This window comes from Gadus chalcogrammus, chromosome 4, assembly GCF_026213295.1.
Source record: "Gadus chalcogrammus isolate NIFS_2021 chromosome 4, NIFS_Gcha_1.0, whole genome shotgun sequence".
In the NCBI taxonomy this organism is placed as follows: Eukaryota; Metazoa; Chordata; class Actinopteri; order Gadiformes; family Gadidae; genus Gadus; species Gadus chalcogrammus.
Window position 1 is genome coordinate 1,969,841 of NC_079415.1, and position 20,695 is coordinate 1,990,535.

General features: G+C 46.6%; 2 protein-coding genes across 2 annotated transcripts in view; both read left to right on the forward strand.

The window, feature by feature from the left end:
- The window catches only part of LOC130381595 (twinfilin-1-like), a 14,931-nt gene extending 6,998 nt beyond the window's left edge, over positions 1 to 7,933 (forward strand). The window contains exons 6-9 of the mRNA XM_056589267.1: positions 1,902 to 2,027; positions 3,424 to 3,574; positions 4,740 to 4,861; positions 5,931 to 7,933. Of these exons, the coding sequence (XP_056445242.1) occupies positions 1,902 to 2,027; positions 3,424 to 3,574; positions 4,740 to 4,861; positions 5,931 to 6,098 (567 nt within the window). The 3' untranslated portion in view covers positions 6,099 to 7,933. The remainder of the gene's footprint in view (positions 1 to 1,901; positions 2,028 to 3,423; positions 3,575 to 4,739; positions 4,862 to 5,930) is intronic.
- A 524-nt stretch (positions 7,934 to 8,457) lies between these two features.
- rint1 (RAD50 interactor 1) lies at positions 8,458 to 20,607 on the forward strand. Its single transcript, XM_056589457.1, has 15 exons — positions 8,458 to 8,694; positions 9,081 to 9,206; positions 9,293 to 9,408; positions 10,088 to 10,261; positions 11,023 to 11,163; positions 11,944 to 12,097; positions 12,658 to 12,768; positions 13,447 to 13,672; positions 14,065 to 14,202; positions 14,641 to 14,735; positions 15,296 to 15,400; positions 16,223 to 16,452; positions 17,031 to 17,211; positions 17,854 to 17,972; positions 19,436 to 20,607. Exons 1-15 carry the CDS (start codon positions 8,461 to 8,463, stop codon positions 19,683 to 19,685), a joined length of 2,400 nt encoding a protein of 799 aa, XP_056445432.1. The 5' UTR covers positions 8,458 to 8,460; the 3' UTR covers positions 19,686 to 20,607.
- Positions 20,608 to 20,695: the final 88 nt, after the last annotated feature.

The following is a 20,695-nucleotide window of genomic DNA, read 5'->3' on the forward strand; positions in this document are numbered from 1 at the left end:
ACATGAACCCCCCTCTCCCCCTCCCCCCCACCATGTATCATACATATCTACTGATCCATTCTGGGCGCCGCTGTAGCCATGATGTGCCGGACGTTCGTCTGGTGCCATCCAACTGCTCTGGTGCTGATGGTGCATGTTGTCATGGTAACAAACAGCTGGGATGGAGCTAATCCATACCGTGGTTCTCATCGACATGTTTGGGAGTACATTGGATTGAGTGGACGTTAATGGATTGAACGTTTAAATTGTCATTTATGGAGGAAAAAATACAAGAAATCACTTCATTATTTAGAAGTCTTTTGTAATTGCCCTTTGCTTTAATTGGTTGAATAATAAGGGAACCTTTTTAGCAGATGTTCTTTTTTCGAATGAATGTCATCGTGACATTCATTTGAAGAACTAACTATCACGACTCATGCTTGACATTCATGTAATTCTTATTTACTATTCTGTACCGTGGTGTCTACGCTGCATTGTGTAAGAATTACACTCTGCTGCGACACATACAAATACTTTAAGTAATATATATTTTATAATATATCTCCTATTTTTTTTATCTATATTGACAATAAACATCTCGAATCTTAAAACTGATCCAAGTAGTATTACAAGCTCCCGATCTTCTTCAGCTCAAAATAAACAAACTCAAACACATTCCCCCGTCCTGATTAAGATAACACCACTCCACCCTATCAGCCCTGCAGTGTGGAGCCCAGAGTCCACAAACAGGAGCTTAGAGCCAGATAACTCAGACATGTACTTCCACCAAACATGGGGAAGAAATGCTGTTACTGTCAACAGAGCCGTCCCGAGCGGCGAGTTGGCCAGAAGGCCTCTCAATGTTCCTTCACACGGCGCCGTGTGCCTGGTTACGTAAGCCGACTGTGCTGCAGTAATGTGGAGTTATATTAAGAAGTGACGGGAGACTTTAAATGGCAGTTTTAAGGTAAACTAGCGGCGAAGACAAACTGCAGTGACGACACTGCCACGGTTTTAGTTTGATAGGTTGAATTGCTTTATTGTCAATTTGGTTTGAATACGTGGCTCATAATCTCATAAAAACATTATGGTGACATGATAGCTCGTTGTAGATTTGACCAAATCAGAATAGAGGTTGTTTGCGCGGCTGGTTGATTTGCGTTCGGTGTTTGATTACCCTTTGAATAAATCAGTGGTAGCGTGTGGACCCCGCTGTCCGCTTCAAGAGACAGAATAAAAGTATATCGAGTTGTAACATGCTGGCCTTACTGCCTCGCTGTCATAAAGACAGCTAGACTATTATGCAAACCTCTCACAGCCGTGCAAATGGGCACTTCCTCAATTTTCCATGGCATACACAAACCAGTGTATCCTCTCTCTGTCTCTCTCTTTCTCTCTCTCGCTCTCTCTCTCCCCCATCTGTTCTCTCTCTCTCTCTCTCTCTCGCTCTGTCGTTCTCGCCCCCCTCTTTTCTCTCGCTCTCTCTCTCGCTCTCCCCTCCCATATTTTCTCTCTCTCCCACCCCTCTCTGATCGCTCTCCAAATCTCTTCCCGTCTCTCTCTCTCTCTCTCTCTCTCTCTCTCTCTCTCTCTCTCTCTCTCTCTCTCTCTCTCTCTCTCTCTCTCTCCCCCTCTCCCTCCCTCCCTCTCTCCCTCTCCCTCTCCCTCTCTCTCGCCCTCCTGTTCTCTCCCACAGCCAGCAGACACTATTACCAGATGAATACATCTCATGAATTCAGACATTAAAGAGCATTGCGATCAGGGCATCGTTCACTAGGCCGTCCTACAGTGCAGACGGACTGCGGACATACGGGAATCCAACCCAAAAGCACCCGACGCACCCCCTTCAACCCGCCCTGACCCCCAGATCTCTCCGCTGGTCCACCTTCATCGTCCTCGCTCCTTGTCGTTCCCCCGCCCAGGTGCAGAGCGACACGGGAATGGACACCAAGAAGTCCACCCTGACGGGCGTGGCCCTGCCCCTGCAGGCCGACGCCCTCCAGGCCATGAGGCAGTTCGCCATGAAGAAGCTCACCTACGTACAGCTGGTGAGTTAGGCCCCGCCCACGCAACCCGAGGCCACGCCCACGCCACCACAGACCACACGTTTAAAAAGGGGGCCTGTTTATAAAGGCGGCCATTCTGTGCCCGTACACGTGGGAGGGTCCACCCAGAAGTTTGTATACAGGAGGACGTTTGAAGAGGGGACTCCACCCTAGAGACTTTTGTGGAGGTTTCCTCTCGTGTGAATGTTTTATAAGCCCTTCACTGAGCTTTTGGTTTTAATTGAAAATCGGTGTCATTAAAAAAAACGATTAACGTTAATTACAAATTTCACATGCCTCCTTTTCGATCCAATACCTAATTTATACTTCGTAGTATATGAATAGGATTAGTTAAGCATTATTGATTCATTCAATGCTGTTGTTATGTTTTAGTTTTACCCATAGTTTTGCTGAATCAACCACTTTAAATCCGAAATATATTTACTTAGAAATGATCATTTCAATGTTCCTGCGTAAACCGTTTGAAAAGGTCTATCGTGGCCTCATCCTAGCCGAACATCATGTAGTGTGGACACATTGCGGTGCTGGTAAGTAGCACGTAGAGAATGTTCCCTGTCTTCGGAGGGAGCCCGGCTCCTTTCATATGGTTTAGTGGAGGCTGTACTCTTTAAAGCTCCTCTGGGTCTGGCTGTACAGCCACACAGTTTATGTCCACACTTCAGAGGAGGCCTCCAGACAGAGAGCCAGACGTATGGAGCCTAAATATAGCCCAGGCGCTCCTCGTGGCCGATTGGACAGGAGGGCAAGGGGGCGGGGCTTAGGGTTGAATGCGTTAAATATGTCAGTTTGAATATAATCATCATAATATAATTGTGGGTATTAGATTTCTTAAACAGGAAGAGGTTCACTGATGGAAAATGTCTGAATATAATTAGAGAGTAGAATAAGTGTCAATCAATTTGGCAATGATAGTGTCTCGTTAAATCACATGAGATCACTGGATTATTTCACGTTTAAGATAAGAGTCAAATCAAGTCAACTTTATTCATATAGTATTTTTCATACTCAAGGCAGACTCAATGTGCACCACATAAAAACATGTCATACAATAAAATAAAACAGGATTTCAAAGAGTGCATAATATGCATTTAACAACTGGATTTAAAACAATCCTTAAAAGGCACAGAGGTGCGATGTAGTTAATTTTTCAATAACAACGATCTGGTTGAGGAAACTCCCATGCAAATGACTGCAGGCTCTGAGAGTCTGACCTGACAGAAAATACAAACACATAAATAGAAACACGCATTGACAGCATGAACATAATCATAAAGAAAAATGTTAAACAGCCAGGCTATTACACATGAGCGATTCTTTTTAATTACAAAAAACAACAGAAGAGTGATCTGATTACGAACGGAGTCTTCCGCCCCAACAGGAGATCGACTTCCGGAACGAGTCCATCAAGCTGTCCAGCACGGCGCCCACGGAGCTGAAGGACCTGCCCAGTCGGATCCCCAAGGAGGCCGCGCGCTACCACTTCTTCCTGTACCGGCACAACCACGACGGGAGCTACCTGGAGTCCCCAGGTAGGGCCCAGACACACGACCCAAGGCTACCTGGAGTCTCCAGGTAGGGCCCAGACACACGACCCAAGGCTACCTGGAGTCTCCAGGTAGGGCCCAGACACACGACCCAAGGCTACCTGGAGTCCCCAGGTAGGGCCCACACACACGACCCAAGGCTACCTGGAGTCCCCAGGTAGGGCCCACACACACGACCCAAGGCTACCTGGAGTCCCCAGGTAGGGCCCAGACACACGACCCAAGGCTACCTGGAGTCCCCAGGTAGGGCCCACACACACGACCCAGGGCTACCTGGAGTCTCCAGGTAGGGCGAACACCGCCCCGAAGTTAGCATGCCACCACTGTTAGCATGTAGCTCCGTCGTCCGCGGCGTTCTCCTCTAGACTCGCCTTCGTCACCGAATGAGCCAACCGCTTTTCAACTGAACAAGTATTTATTTTATCGTCGGTTAAAGTTAATAACCGTGATAACCTTTGTTTATTTTGTTTTTGTGAATAAGGATTTGATGTCACAAATATATCTTCTAACAACTAATGCTAATCACAGATTAGCACAATCAGCCTTGCACGACCTTAGGTACTAACCATCAAGATTTTAAATGACTCGAATAAATGGAGAAACTAAAATCGATTGCCCTCAAAAAGACAGACCTATATACGGCCGGGGCAATGGAAGTCCAGTAGTCGTCCAAAGCAGTAGAAGAACAGACAAGGGGTGGGACAGCACAGGGCTGCTACCTCGATGTCTGCAGGCTGTATGTACATGAGGCCGTACAATACATCAAATGCCTCCCATTCAGTCTGATCCCTCAGTAATACATATACTACATAGACTCAATAGAAATAATCCTGGTTTGTTAAAAATCGATTGTTCATTTTGAGTACGTGAATGACGTCGAGAGTAATCCTGGTGAAGCACGATGTAGCGCTGTGGTTTGTGTCGTGTTCCAGCCCGCTGTGGAAGTGGGGTTTGATCTTCTTTAAAGCCATGTTTGATCAACTGATATCGCCCTCACAAAGAAAACTGTCAGGATCACTTTAGTTATTGACGTGTGTGTGTGTGTGTGTGTGTGTGTGTGTGTGTGTGTGTGTGTGTGTGTGTGTGTGTGTGTGTGTGTGTGTGTGTGTGTGTGTGTGTGTGTGTGTGTGTGTGTGTGTGTGTGCTGCAGTATTCATCTACTCCATGCCAGGGTACAAGTGCAGCATCAGAGATAGGATGCTGTACTCCAGCTGCAAGAATAATCTACTGGAAATGGTTGAGAACAATCTGCAGATCCACATAGCCAAAAAGGTGAGACAGACACACACACACACACACACACACACACACACACACACACACACACACACACACACACACACACACACACACACACACACACACACACACACACTTGAAATTATGAATCCCCTCGAGAACGCAGCCCACATTGTCCTATTAGCAGAACTTCAAGTGAGATTGAGCACACACTCTTTCACTCTCTCCCTCTCGCTCTCTCTCTCTCTCTCTCTCTCTCTCTCTCTCTCTCTCCCTCTCCCTCTCCCTCTCGCTCTTGCTCCCTCATTCTCTCACTCTCTGTCTTGCTTTTTTATTTTTTTCAAACACACACATCCAAACCAGCCGGTTCACAGCGTTATGGTGACGGCATTAACACACATAAAACAGTCAGACACCATTACAACCTTCAAGTCACAACTCAAAACTCACCTGTTCAAACTCGCACACAACGTCTAACTGATCACTGTTTTGATGGGTTTTTTTCTTTGTTTTGTTTTGTCTTGTTTTTGTTTTATTTATTTCTTATTGCTTATGTTTATTTATTTATTTTTTCCACAATGTCTTGTTTTTTAAAAAATGTATGATGACTATATGCTATGTAAGGTGACCTTGGGTGTCTTGAAAGGCGCCTCTAAATTAAATGTATTATTATTATTATTATTAAGGGATAATAGTTCCATTGCCCTTTAGTAAGCTCTTCCACTGGTAAATCAATAGTGCCGTAACTATGTCAGGACTCCCTGGTTCCACCGTTTCCCTTTCAAAACCTACGGCTGAATACCATGAGGCTTTGAACCGTAGAACGGAATAACACAAATATAACGCATCGATCAATCAATACATTTCTTTCCCTTAGATGCTACCGTTTTGCTACACATTCTGAAATCAGACATATTTTGGTATGAGATTTAGTATGAGATTTTACGCGTTCGTATTTAAATAAACACGAATCTCACTGATCTCCAGTCAGTAACAGTAACAAATCCCTCCCCTAAAAAAGGTTTACGATTAATCGTTAAAAGCCCCTAATTGTTACAACTTCTCTAACTAAGTTCCCACTTCGTCGTCATCCGTTCCGCAGATGGAAATCGACAACGGGGACGACCTGAGCGCTGAGTACCTGTACGAGGAGGTGCACCCGAGGCAGCACGCCCACCAGCAGACCTTCGCCAAGCCCCACGGCCCCTCGGGCAAGAAGGGGGCCCGCCGCATCACGCGCCCGCCCGGACACAGGGACCAGGACGACTGATTGGACGACCAAGCGTCCAATGGCACTGCCCGATTCTACTTCCTGGAACTACCACCCGATCCGCTCCACGGGGAACCTACGTTTACGTTTGTGATGATCTCCCTTTTATTCTTTTATTTTTTTATTTTTAAAGAGCAACTACACCCTAGATTTTTTTGTGACTTTGCTGCCACCTTGAGTTTAAAAATCAAAATACATGATATACTGTAAAAGATATATAATTATGGTGTCGTCAAAATTTTTTTATGGTAAACTAAAGTAATTTGTTTGAGTCATTGTTTTATATTTAGGAATCTCAAACAAAAAGGGATCGACTTGTTTTAAAGTTTATCCATAGCGTCATTGTTTTAAACGTACAGCGCTCTCCGTACGCCGTAAGCGAAGCTGTGATTTCCCTCTTTGTTCTCTCCATAGATGCTTGAGTGAAAACGTCCACTTCGTTCATGGCGCTCACAAACGTGGTCTAGCCTATAGCCCCGCTGCAACACCCACCGTAGAATCCGAGGTAGTGAACCTGAACTATGCACTCCACCCACACCAACAGCCAAAGCCATACTAACACACAACGCACGCAGAAGCCAACCTGTTAACTTACAACTCGTAGCTCGACAGTGTAGCCATCCTCCTGATTTACTCTCGTCGCAATAGAAAATAATGTACTGTAAGGAAAGTAAACGAGGAGCCATCACTTCCTTCAAGGCCGTGTACTCTCTACGCTGGATACATGTGTCAAAACATTAGTCCAAATGTTTTTTGCCACTTACTAGAGTTTTTAGCCGATCTTTTTCCAGGCGCGGCCCGTCCAACCTTTAAACACATCCACATACTGCCATGCGCAGACCAGTTTAGCTGGCTCTGGATCACGACAGATTTACACCTCGCCCGTCCACACAGCCATGCGAGACCATCATTGTAACATTTATCCGCCTGGAAGAGTGTGCTTGAACATCAGTTTGATGGAAGCAAGGCCAAAACGGAGGAGAATGTGAATACTTTCAACTGTACGTTAGTTAGGACATGGCCCAAAAGGGCAGATATTATACAGAACTTTTCCATTCTAGTTTATGGTAGCATATATAAAGACTTTGATTCTTATATGTGGTACAACGTGAAACCTGGTCACATTAACATGAACCCCTTTAGTAATTCAGGACAGTGGCTTATCAGAGCCGCAGTGACTTTCAGAACCTCCGCCCAAATGTTCCGATAAGGCAACAGCCAATCAGCCTGGAATAAGGTATTGCTTGCTATCCATTATTAAGTGTTTTAATTGTTTTTAAAACAACTCACTGTTCTTTTTATCTCTTTGTGTAATCCGATAAAATCCTGAAGAAACAAACAGTGTCTTTCCATCTACGTTTGGTCCAATATCACATTCAATATTACGAAAGTATGATTTTTTAGGTAAGGTTTTTGGCTGTCCTAATCGAACGACGATTATGACTACTGTCATTTTATCAAACTCCAAACATACGATACCTAAGCATGTAAAATGTGAGCGAAATATGATTGCAACAGCGCATTGTCTGCATTGTTCGTTAGGAGCCAAGACTTGTGTATTATGTGCTTAGATATTGTAAACAAAATGTACGGTGAATCTCTTACGACTAAATGTCGGGGCCTTGTAAGTTAGACGGCCGGACCCCTTAATTTCTTTATTTATATGTGCTTCGTGATAACACTTGCTCTAACTTGTTGTGTGACATATTTTTTGTGTCAAAACATGTAAATGGAGATTGGGAATGAACGAGGTGTGGAAGTATATTTATGCAAAAGTCTCTCTCCCAGAATAAAGACTCTTCATTTGCAGGATTTCTTTGTGTTGTGTGTTTCTTGATACCAGTTGAACAAAAACTCATATGTGTATGTGTGTTTGTCAAAAACGTTGACACATATTTTAACTTCTATATAGGAAAAATTTTGATTGATAACATTCCAGTTTGGTATTGGATGGAGATAATTTATCTAGATTACACGGTTCTGCTATCTCAGTGTTCGGTGTTTAGTGTCAACACGAGGAACAATGTCCACATTGTGAGGGAGAAACAAGTGCACAATAGGGAACGTGAACATGTCGTGGCACTGTGTTATAACCATGGACCTATTATAGAATAACGCCATGGGCAATGCGCCATGTTTAGAAATCGTTGTCTCTGTTGGCCAGTACTATTTTACTGCAACCTGAGAGGCTGCAGTTTCAGGATCGCAGTCCTTGTATTTTTATTAAGTGTTCCTCGACCATTCGCCACATACTCCTCGCATCGGCCTCGGCTCGATTTGTCCCAACACGCAGCCCGTACATCATGTGGGCGTGGCTTGTGCCCACCAACCAGGAGAGCCGAGCGCTGTCTACGTGGGAAAGATGGACGCAGCTGTCACACAGGACGACGGCAAGATGCAGAAATCAACAAATAAACCCAACTTTGTTCCCGAGACCAACGAAGATCCCGCCTCCGAATCTGGTCACGATGAAACGCACCACGACTTCGTGCTCGACTTCGTGCAGAAGGAGTTGGGCGGCGACCTGAAGTCGCTGAAGAATGTCGCAGAGCTGCTGGAGAAAGTGCGAGCGGAGAAGGAGATGTTGGAGGAGCAGGTAAACAGCCACCGCCGCACCTGTTGTATGAGAACAACGTTCTGACCTACATCTATACTGTCGATCGACGTTATCTTGTGTGTGTCACGTCGTTTCGTGGCCTGTGCCAATGTCCAGCTCCATAAGGAGGGGGTTGAGATAATCCTTATGCAGATGAAAATGGCTCACCTTGAGTAGCGAAAACACAACGATTCCTCATTGCATGGGACTATCCACTAATTAAACATGCTTATGAATCTAATATTCAATTAGATCTTCCAAGTCCGTTCCGCTAGATGACACTACATTCTACACACTGCACTGGATGAGTTACCGAACTCTTGACAGAGGAGAATGTATCATAAGCCGTGTAGAGCTTTTGAACATGTGTTCTGTCTCTCGTCAAGGTGTTGTCCGCTTCCAGTGCTTCGCCTCTGAAAGTGTCCGCAGCACTTGATGCTGCAGAAGAGGCCCAAGCAACGATGACGAGCCTGCTGAAGAGACAGGCCGTCCTCTCCGAGGGCCTAGATCAGGTTAGCGCACCGAGCCCTGACGCATCTCCCGGGGACCGAATCACAACGCACAGCGCGCAGTACTAACGTGCAGTTCTGTCCTCCAGCATCTGCAGGAGGCCGAGCCCTGGGTAGACGAGCTATGCCAGAACATCGACCATGTGGACACTATGGAGAGGAGTATGAGATACATGCAGTGCCTTCAGCATATTGAGGAGCTAAGGTACGGCTTTGAGCGCGAACTCGAATGCATGAATCAGTAAAAGGCATAATGACTCAAAACTTTAACCCATGTATTAACATAATATTAACACACTGAGGCAAACAACAAAGTAGAAGTCAAACTCGCTTAGCAGTGGTTGCCTGGGACTGGGAGTGGCACAGTATAAGGCATGCACGGCACCACAGTATAACGTCTAAACATTGCAAAGGGGTGCAGATAATGTATACTTAACCAAATGTACTTGCTTTGTACCAGTATGACCGATTTTGTGGGGTTGCACTGGCGATAAGGTCGTATAAGGTCTCTTGTGCCCTCCCAGGTCCCCAATTAGGACACAACGTTTACGTTTTATCAAAAATTATTGAAATAATGGTGCATGATTGGAGTCTTCTTCAAAAACTGTTGCTAAAGCTAGCGAGCTACTAATGTGTTTTTGGGGGAGTTGCTTTGCAGGAAGGCCTGAAGGGAGGGGCGGGATTATTTTGGTTCGATATACTTTCTTAATCTATTTTACTCGCGCTGGTTTCACCAAATGGCATACCCTACCTTCAATGGAGCAAAGTATTCATATTCACTCACTACAGAAGTCAGAATCAATCCTATGACGTCAAACACGCATCCTTTACCAATACCTCGTTCCCCTCTGTCCGCCTAACCTCCTCTCTCTCTCCCCCTCCAGTGACCGCATACAGCAGTGCCTGATGACCAACAGCGTGTGGGAGGCCATCAAATCGGTGGCTAAAATGGCAACCCTGGACGCCGGGCTGCAGGCGTCCAGCTGCTGTCACCTACAGGGCTACCTGAGAGCAACGCTGCGCTTCTGGCACAAGATCATCAAGGATCGTCTAGCAAGGTCTGAGCAAGTTGGTCAACACGACAGTTTGGTTTTTTAACCCTAGGCTGCTAGTCTTGCTTTCCGTGTGTGGATTGTAGCGAATTCTGTTGTTTGTGGGCGTTTTGGCTTTTAGTTGAAGTAATGGTATCTTTTAGTTTGTAGTTTTTGACCTTGATTTATACTGGTTGTCTTATTATGACACACACACACACACACACACACACACACACACACACACACACACACACACACACACACACACACACACACACACACAGACACAAACACAGACACACACACACACACACACACACACACACACACTCACTCTGAGGCTCTTGTTGAAGATGGACCTGATTTGCAATAACACAAATTTGCAAACATGAAAAAACACATGCATCACCGGCACATTTAACAAGGACTTTTTACATTAAACCAGCATTGATTATAGTTGCCCATTGGCTCACAGCAGCACTCAAGTAGCATCCTGTGCAGTACTGAATAATAAGTGCACTGAGGAGATGTCTGTCTGCGATCCGTAGGAAGGGACAGCTGGTTCTATTTCTCAGCTAAAATATTGACTCAGTCTTTGAGCAAAATACTTTGCCCGGTTGACAATATTTCTATCTCTGGTTACCTTCCAACAAATATAAATGCTGACTATTTTGAGCCGACCAGAAACGATTGACGTACTCAGTTTGATGTTGAGGTAGCTATTCAACTGTTTATTAAGTGTTTTATACGTGTTGTTTGTCATTTGAATTTGTTTCTTTTGACAGTGACTTCGAGGAACTGTTAACTCTTCTTCACTGGCCGTCCATCTCGCCGCCCATGCAGCCTCTGGCGCCCCCTGCCAACGCGCAGGAGATCAGCAGCCAGCTGGACCTCCTGGTGTCCCAGCTGATGGCTTTACAGACGTCGTATCCTTTAAAACCTTAAACTGCTACCATCATGTACTGTGTGTAGTTCGCTCCTCTGTACAATGTGCCGTTGTTGCCTCAAGCTGAGGCAGGAAAAACTGCTTTATCAACTACCACAGTGTCTTGTTAAGGTTGAAGTGGTTGAACTACATCACTTCCTGCTCGTCCAAATATGGTCTCCAGCAATGTTCACATGGCTTGATTATAATAACAGCAAAAAAAACAGTTTGTAAACCGATGGCAGTTTTAGATATGATGTTATTTTGTGTCATTCTATGCAGTACTTTAAACATCCTCTATTCAATACAAATACGTGCATAACAGACTCCACAACATTGCACTTGCGTTGCGTGTTTGTCTCGGGTTTCAACGGCTGTGGTTTTATGCGATGGCGCACGTCAGTCTGTCCGTCTGCAAAATAAAAATCAGTCAGGCGAATCAAAGATCCTATTTCGCCTCTCCCAGCATCGAGGTGGATATCCTGTAACAAAAGACGCAGCTGAACTGGGAACACAACCAAGAACTCAGAACTGCCAATTCCACCTGATGCCAATAACCATGTCTCCTACTACTGCTATTATTACTTTTTTTTCTCTTTATCTTATTGTTGTTTATTTTTAATGCCTTTTGTGTACCTCTGTACCCTTGAGTGCCGAGAAAGGCGCCTTCAAATTCAATGTATTATTATTATTGTTATTATTATTATTAGGGCATTGGCTCTACAAAACACAAACCCCGCCCCCCAAAGTCGTTGTACTCCCTGACTCCTCCCCCCGCCAGTGACGACCTGATATCGGAGAAGGCGCTGACCACGCTGCCGGGCGTGCCCCAGGCCCCGCCCCTCTCCCTGCCCGTCCAGGTCATGGTGCTGCCGCTCACCAAACGCTTCCGCTACCACTTCACCGGCAACCGCACCACCAACTCCCTGGGAAAGGTGAGGCCGGCGGGGAGCGGGAAGACCGCCAGCCCTGCGTCACTCTCACCTGTACATTCAGCACGTTTAGCGGACGCTTGTCTCCGAAAGCGACGGACAATAAGTCAGTTTGTCAGAAGAAAGAGATTAAATACATCGCCGTCATCATCACAGCATCATAATAACAATAATAATAATGGATTGAATTAATATAGCGCTTTTCTAGATACTCAGAGACGCTTTACAGTGAAGGGGGGATCTCACTAGCCACCACCAGTGTGTAGCACCCACTTTGGTGACATCATCAACCTCATCATCACACACAATTTTTTTGATTTATCGTTCTTTGACATCGCGGCATCGTGATGGAATAGAAGTGGTTTATCATAGAGTGAGATGGACAGGAAGGTATAGGAGAAAGCTGAGTAAATAAATGTCAGAGTAAAGACACACACACACACACACACACACACACACACACACACACACACACACACACACACACACACACACACACAGACAGACACAGACACACAGAGAGAGAGAGAGATCCCGTCCCAACGTGTGTTTTCTTCCCTCAGCCTGAGTGGTACCTGACCCAGATTCTCATGTGGATGGGGAACAACTCGGCCTTCATGGATGACAGGATCCAGCCCATTCTGGACCGGACTGAAGCCAACGTCAACGCCAGGGTACGTGGGATGGCCTCGACCAAACATTCATTCTGTTCCTGGAAGACTTTGTCTTCAAAGTAAAAGGAAAACAGTTGATCAACAGTATTGTATTAATAACTGTTATAAGAGTTATTAATAACTTGATATCATCTTTGCAAGATTGATTTCTGAATCCTCAGTTGTTTCAAAGCGTGGACATCTGATACAAGCCCTTAAATATTCTTGGACATTCAAGCCATTATTATAAATTGGATTAAATTCAGCTGTTCAAAGCATAACCTCTCCTGTTACCCCTGCCGCCCTAAAGAGCTGAATACAATACGGTTAATTTAAGGGTTTTATATCAGTTTAGAATCTTCCAGAATCGTCTGTGGAGAGCCATAATAACTCAATCTAACCCTTTAAGATTAATTTGTAATGGACTTTGTTTATGGCCGGTCTCGTCCGAAAAGAGAATCATATCGGAAGAATAAAGTAGTGTAAAGACATTAAAATGAGACTCATTCCGTTCCTTTATTCAAACATAGGTTTGGATGCATATCATTTAAAGCAGCAGTGTCAACATTGCAAATGGCCACCCGTGTCACAAAATACCATCCAGTCAACGCCCAACACTATCGTTCTGAGAACACTGATCTGCAGACGTTGAGTAACGGGCCTGTTCCCCGCCGGGTTCCCCCCGTCGTGTGAGTGCAGGTGGAGCTGTGTCGCGGCCTGCTCAGCCTGGCCCAGGAGAAGCTGACCCACGACCTGCCGCGGCTGCTCTACGACGACACCCTCTTCTGCCACCTGGTGGACGAGGTGCTGCAGTTCGAGAAGGAGCTGCGCAGCACGCACTCGTACCCGGCGGCGCTGCCCGGCCTGCTGCACATCCCTCTGGAGGACGCCACGCTGCAGAAGTGGCTCACCGTGGAGAGGAAGAGTACGCCGGGGGGGGGGGAAGTGAAGATGGGAGGGTTCATGTTAGAGCCCGAACCGATACGGGATTTTAGGGATTTAGACGATTCGGATATTCGGGAGTGAAAGGTTTCCCTTATCGATATATTGGCTGATATTCAACATATATAGGCGCTCGATTATATGTGTGATTGTGTTTATTATTTTGTATGTAAGTTGTAAGTTTGACTCATCGCTTTTTAAGCACTAGATCTAAAATATATTGGATTATAGAAAGCAGAAAGGCTTCCTATAATATTCAGGTTTAAAGAGGGCTTCATTCTTTTTTTGGGGGTCATCCAGTTAATTTTCCAACCACTGCCTCTCCCCTCTCTCTCCTCTCCGTCCGTGCCTGCGTGCGTCCGTCCGTGCGTCCAGTGGCGCTGGAGAAGGTGGACTCCATGCTGTCGGGCGAGGGCGCGTGGAGCTGTCAGTACCGGGACATCAGCGACGTGGACGAGCTGAAGGCCCCCGACTGTGCAGAGACCTTCATGACCCTCCTGCTGGTCATCACCGGTACGGACCCCCCCCCCCCACCCCCAACCCCCCCTTCGTCAGGGTTGTCTGATGTTTTCCTTCTGCTTTCTTTTAGGCTTTGTTGCTTTATTGTTTTACTTGTTAATTTCTTTGCAAGATTTTCCTTGGCACATATTTAAGCTATTTCGTAATTATATTTGTATCTTTTGCTTTCCTAGCATGTTCGGAAAACGTTATTATTGTATATATCTTTATATATGTAATAATGTTTTTTTTATTATTGTATTATATGCAATCTACAATTATTATCATTGGATGTAGTTTCTTCGGAAAATTCTTTCCTACTGCGCTCTAGTCAACGTTCTGGAGCTGCCCCCCCCCCCCCAGAGGCCTGACTGACCTGTACGTCGCCGTGTACACGTCATGTCATGTCACGTTACGTAACCAGATGTTATCTCCCCCCGTGGTGCGGGTCAGACCGCTACCGCGCCCTCCCCTGCTCGCGCGCCCAGCTCAAGTTCCTGGACCTGCAGAGGGAGCTGGTGGACGACTTCCGCATCCGTCTCACCCAGGTAACCCCCGGGGGGTTTAACCACCGGGGGGTTTGACCCCCGGGGGGTTTGACCCCCGGCCGCTGGGAGTGGCCGGAGCGCAGGCCGTGGTCAACGGGCTAGGCCGTACAGAGAGGGGGATCGGGTTCTGTTAGGCTCAGTGTTGTTCAGTTCAACACCTTCTGTAATGTATTCATGTTCCCTCACTGTTTTATCAGACATTCATGTTACGTTGTGTCTTGTATCTTTATGTGTTTTGTTGAAGTGAACGTTCAATCTGTGGGGAAAACTTAAAAAACAGGGTTTTGGTTTTTTGGTTATTTTTGTCGACACATAAAATCCTCTTGCTTCTTCGACAAGCTACTACATTTAATATTGGATTTATTGTCCTTCAGGAGATTCACACACACACACTTTATGCTTTGACCCTCATTGTGTCCTACAGTGTTGACCTTCTATTTGACTTTAAACGTATTTGGCAGACTCTTTTAGATGCGCGCCACTAGTGAACAGGTAGGGCGTGGGATGGACAGATGGACTTTGAGCCCTCTGACCCTGGCACTGTCCCGTCCGTTGCCTAGGTGATGAAGGAGGAGTCCCGCTCCCCCCTGAGCCCCCGCTACAGCGCCATCCTCAACGCCGCCAACTACATCTCCACCGTGCTCGCCGACTGGGCCGACAACGTGGTGGGTGGCAACCGTAGCCCCCGGAGACGCTGTCCGGCTACACACCTAGCGACACACCTAGCTCGAACCTAGCTACACACCTAGCTACACACCTAGCTATACACCTAGCTATACACCTAGCGCTACACACCTAGCGTCACACACCTAGCTCGAACATAGCTGCACAACTAGCGTTGTACACCTAGCTTCACACTAATAGCGTCACACACCTAACGTTAAACACCTAGCTACACACCTAGCGCTACACACCTAGCTCGAACATAGCTGCACACCTAGCTCGAACCTAGCTACACACCTAGCTACACACCTAGCGCTACACCCCTAGCGTTACACATCTAGCTACACACCTAGCTAAACACCTAGCGTCACACACCTAGCTACAAGAGCTAGCTACGAACATCATTGAGAAAAACATAAAATCCTAACAGCCGTTTGGTAGAAGATCTTTCAGTGTTATAGTCTCTTCCCTATAGTCTCTGCAATACAGTCCACCCTCTAATCTCTTCACTATAGCTTCTTCACTAAAGTCTCTTATTTATTGTGGTGATTTCTTGTGGCAATAATTTTTTTCTTGTAGATTAATTTATTTTTTATATTATTTTGTATAATATATTGTATTATTTTGTATAATTCAAAAGCAGTGCAGAGGCCTCTTTGCACTTATTTTCAATATATTAATGTTCAATAGTAGCTTTCCGAAACCACCTCAGTCAGTACCGTTTCTGACCTGTAGGTGGCAGCAAAGTCCCTCCAACACACTCCAGCGTGCGGCTCTTAGAGCCTCAGTACTGACCCCTCGCTCCCCCGCCACCCCCCCCCCAGTTCTTCCTGCAGCTGCAGCAGGCGGTGGTGTCCCTGGGCGAGGTGGAGGCGGAGGGGGGGCGCCCCGTCCTGGGCCCCATGGAGGCGGGGCGCCTGGCGTCCCTGGAGGGGTCCCTGTTCGAGTCCCTGCTCGCGCTGCTGGACCGGCTGAGGGGCGACATGATTGGCCGGCTGCTGGACACTGTCATGAAGGACGTGCGGGAGAAGGCGCAGCTGTACCGCCAGGACAGGTCGGTGGACACTAGGCCCCGCCCACTTGGTTTTACCTCGTTTTGATTGGAAGGGAGGAGGAGCTTGAACACTACAGTGTAATTGATTGGGAAGAGATTTAAAGAGACAGTGCATCAATTTTTACAGTTTCTAAAAACATATATCGAAATTTTGGGTTATTTAAGACCAAATTAAATCTTTGATCTGCTTGTGTGTGATGAGCCCACCAAAGATCTTCAGGCATCAGGGACCTGCTCACTGTTCGCTTCCAACCAAGCGTGATGTAGCAGCTTTTAGTTATTATGCACCACATATCTGGAACAAACCTCCAGAACACGTGAAGCCTCCTTAACAATCTATTCTTTTAAATGAAGAACCGCAGCAAGTCACGATCCCTTGCGTCGTAAAGACCAAGTCCATTTTGGCGTGATGTGAAAGTTTGAAATCATTATTCTCTTTGCCTCTCCCGACAAGGCTGCCATGCGTGTGTTAATCCCCGGTTTGAAGTACCTCTCCACCAGTCGAACCACTAACCCCCGGTCCCAGCATCCTCGAGCCTCACCGCCGCGACGTGTTCCCCTCCCGTGCGTTCCCCCAGGTGGCTGTCGCTGCCCTCCCAGTGCGACCAGGCCACCATGTCCCTGTCCAGCTCCGCGTGTCCCATGATGCTTTGCGTGCGGGACCACCTGCTGACCCTCCAGCAGCGCCTGTGCGGACCCCTCTTCCAGATGGCCTGGCAGGGCCTCGCCGACCGGCTCAACAGCTTCCTGTACCAGGACGTGAGTGGCGGGCCGTCCTGCGGACCCCTCGAGTCCGTGCCGTGCCGTACCGTTCCGTACCGTTGCTATGCTGGGTAACGGGAGGGTAGAGTGTGGGAACGCCGTTTCCCTTCCCCATACGTTCCCACACTCTACCCTCCCGTTACCCAGCAACATCTGACACCATCGGCTCTCGGAGATCGCCCAAACTGAGGTTTGGGCGATCTCCGAGAGCAGATGTGATCAGATGTTATCAGAGTGCAGATGGAAGGAAACACTTAAATGATGTGTTAACGTCGAAGCGTGTAGATCTGAGCCAACCCACATCCTTCTGCTACCAGCCCCATGGGTTATGACGTAGCGTGGGAATTATCTAGTGGAAGCACGGAATGTGACTTAAAATAAACATGTTTAGCTTCGGTCAGTAGCCAACAAGGTGCTTTGTAAAAAAACGATTTATCTTTATAAAGAATCCCTGGCTTCTCTCTCTCTCTCTCTCTCTCTCTCTCTCTCTCTCTCTCTCTCTCTCTCTCTCTCTCTCTCTCTCTCTCTCTCTCTCTCTCTCTCTCTCTCTCTCTCTCTCTCTCTCTCTCTCTCTCTCTCTCTCTCTCTCTCTCTCTCTCTCTCTCTCTCTCTCTCTCTCTCTCTCTCTCTCTCTCTCAGGTGGTGTTGTATAACCATTTCAACGAGGGAGGGGCAGCCCAGCTCCAGTTTGACATGACCAGGAATCTTTTTCCTCTGTTCGGCCACTACTGCAAGAGACCCGAGAACTTCTTTAAGCAGTAAGTGTCTGTGTGGGAATCAAATCGTTAAACAGGAGTTGGTCATAGCCATGTCGGCGAAAGGATGTCAAATGTGTGACCAGAATGAATTCACTACAGTTAAAGGGCCACTATTGTAGTTTTGTATCATCAGATCATCTTCAAAATAGTGATATGGAAATGTATAGCGGAAAAATTTATCTGAAGCCATCCGCTGATATACAGCCCTCAACGTATCCTCCCCCCAAAACTCTCCCTGTTGAATGGTCTTTCGGGAGATCGTACCTGGATTTTCTCCTTTTCCAAAGCAACTTGGAACTGCCCAACGAAGGTGCTTCGGTCTCTGGTTCCATTTTCTCCCGGGCATTTTCAAATCCCTTCGACGTGACACAAAAAGGATCGTCACTAGTCGTCTGAACCACATTTTGTAAACTGGGAAGCCTGTGGCTAAGAGGACCAATAGGACTACGTCTACAGTGGTTCAATAAAAATCAGATGCATTATCTCGATTTGCTTTACGGCAGGACTACGGTCCACCGGTCTTCTTTAACCGAGAGGTGCCATAACAACCCTGCCATAAGTAATGACATCAGATAAAGATTGCGTTATGATTGAACAATCTTCTGTCCGCGTTACACCTTTTTTATTCAACTTTATTAAATTTAACAAAATCAATCAACTTGGCAGACAAAAAAAGTAACTTATCTCCTTAACTAGGTCAAAACTTTTAGATTTATTATGTAAACGCACCCACTAAAGGGCTGATTATGCTTCCACGTTCACGCAACGCAAAGATCTCGCAGACGCTTCGACGCAGTCGTGAACCATTATGGTTCTGTGTCGGGTTTTAGAGAGCGGACCAATCACAGCCCTCGTCGAGTTGCCTTGACGCAAGGTTAACATTGTTGGGAGGCGCACGTCGGGTCCTTGCGGTGGACGCAAGGAGGGTCCGCAATAGGGCTGAACGATTAATCGAATTCAAATCGAAATCGCAATGTAATAGAACGTGGTATGCAAATCGCAAAGGCTGCGATTAAAAAAAAAAGAAAAAAAAAAAAAAAAAAGTGATTTATTACCGTAAGTGACTGGAAATCAGTACGATTCATTTATTTAAATTTTTATTTTGCAATTCAATAGTTAATAAAGAAGTTTGTAATATAAATGAATCGGCCTGGCCTAATGGAAAGAGCAGTTTTTATGTTGACTGCTTCCGATGTTGTGTTGCTCATACTAAAGAATGATTTATTTCTTTTTTAGTGATTAATACCCAACATCAGAAACATTATAAATTATAAAAATTACACATAAAATCGCAACATTGGTCAAAACAATCTCAATTCGATTATTTCCCCGAATCGTTCTGCCCTAGTCCTCGAGGCCGTCAGGGGTCCGTGACCCCCCAGCGTTGCGTGACTGTGGGACCGTCATCTGCCCTTGAGCTGCTCAGGTTCTAACCCTCCTTTACCCCCCCCCCCCCCCCCCAGCGTGAAGGAGGCGTGCATCGTCCTGAGCCTGAGCATCGGCTCGGCCCTGCTGCTCCGGGACCTCCTGCGGGAGGCGCTGGAGGGGCGCGTCTCCCTGGACCGGGAGCGCCCGGGCGGGGCCGCGGAGGGGGTGGCGGGGACGGGGGGACCCTCCCCGGAGCAGGCGCTCAACGAGCTGGGGGTCTACCGCCTGGCCCCCGGCGACGTGCTCATCCTGCTCAACCTGCGGGCGTCCTGGCCCGGCCAGTGACCCCCCCCGTGACCTTTTGACCTCTGACCCGACCGAGGGGTCGGTGACCTCTGACCCCTGTGGTTCGGCGGGGTCGTCGAGGCGGGGGTGGGTCGAGTCGACGTTGACGTTTGTTCGGAAACTTTGTTTTTCCTTTTTTCGTTGCGTTGTTTGTATCCATGTTGGGGTCCCGGGAGGTTTACCCGTGGAAGGATCCGTCAGGAAGGATCCGTCAGCGCCTAGGAAACAACTGGCGACCTTTTTACTAACGTCTGGATTAAGATAACCCCCCCCAAGGTTTGATTTGAAGGTGACGTATTGCACCACCAGGTGTGAGTGAGATTAGCCGTTTGGAAAATCGGCCTCTTCTGACATCACAAGTGGGCGTGTCCACCCAGATGTATGACGATTTCCCAAACGGCTTGTAACGGCTAATCACACTCGCCCCTGCTGGTATAATATGGGACCTTTTCACGTTTGTTAGGAAACGTTACTTTTATCTGTGCGTTGTTTATATTCATGTTAGTTTTCCGGTAAGATGCCCGTGGAAGGATTCATCAACGACCCCCGACCTTTCAGTAACGTCTGGTCTTTGAGCTACGATACTCTCCCCAAGGTTTGACTTAGCGGTTAGTTAACGCTTGAATAGACCCCCCCCCCCCAACACACACACACACACACAGCATCCCCCAGCTCTCCACTGCACTAATGAATTAATGAAGCCATTTCAACCTTTCAAACTCGATTGACTTTGGATGTGATCGTCGTCCATGCTGCTGTTTTAGGCAGGAGACAGTACTTTGGGTCCCATATAAATGTATGTGTGATCGCTGTTTATAACGTGTTGGTTATGACGCAAGATTATAATAAACGAAATGGTTACTGGAGTCCCTTATGTCTTTTCATCAGTTTAACCAACTCACCTTACTATGACGATAAATGATTTAAAAGGAATTGTACCCTTACAAAAAAAATAACTTTTATAATAACATTTATACATAAAAACAAAAGTCTAAAATGGAGACAGAGTT

Bases quoted from the DNA above. Each gene is read 5' to 3' on its own strand.
- rint1 (XM_056589457.1), top strand. From the start codon at position 8,461: ATGGACGCAGCTGTCACACAGGACGACGGCAAGATGCAGAAATCAACA. The intron at 13,673-14,064 runs GTACGCCGGGGG...CCGTGCGTCCAG, and splicing joins GCTCACCGTGGAGAGGAAGA to TGGCGCTGGAGAAGGTGGAC. The intron at 14,203-14,640 runs GTACGGACCCCC...GGTGCGGGTCAG, and splicing joins CCTCCTGCTGGTCATCACCG to ACCGCTACCGCGCCCTCCCC.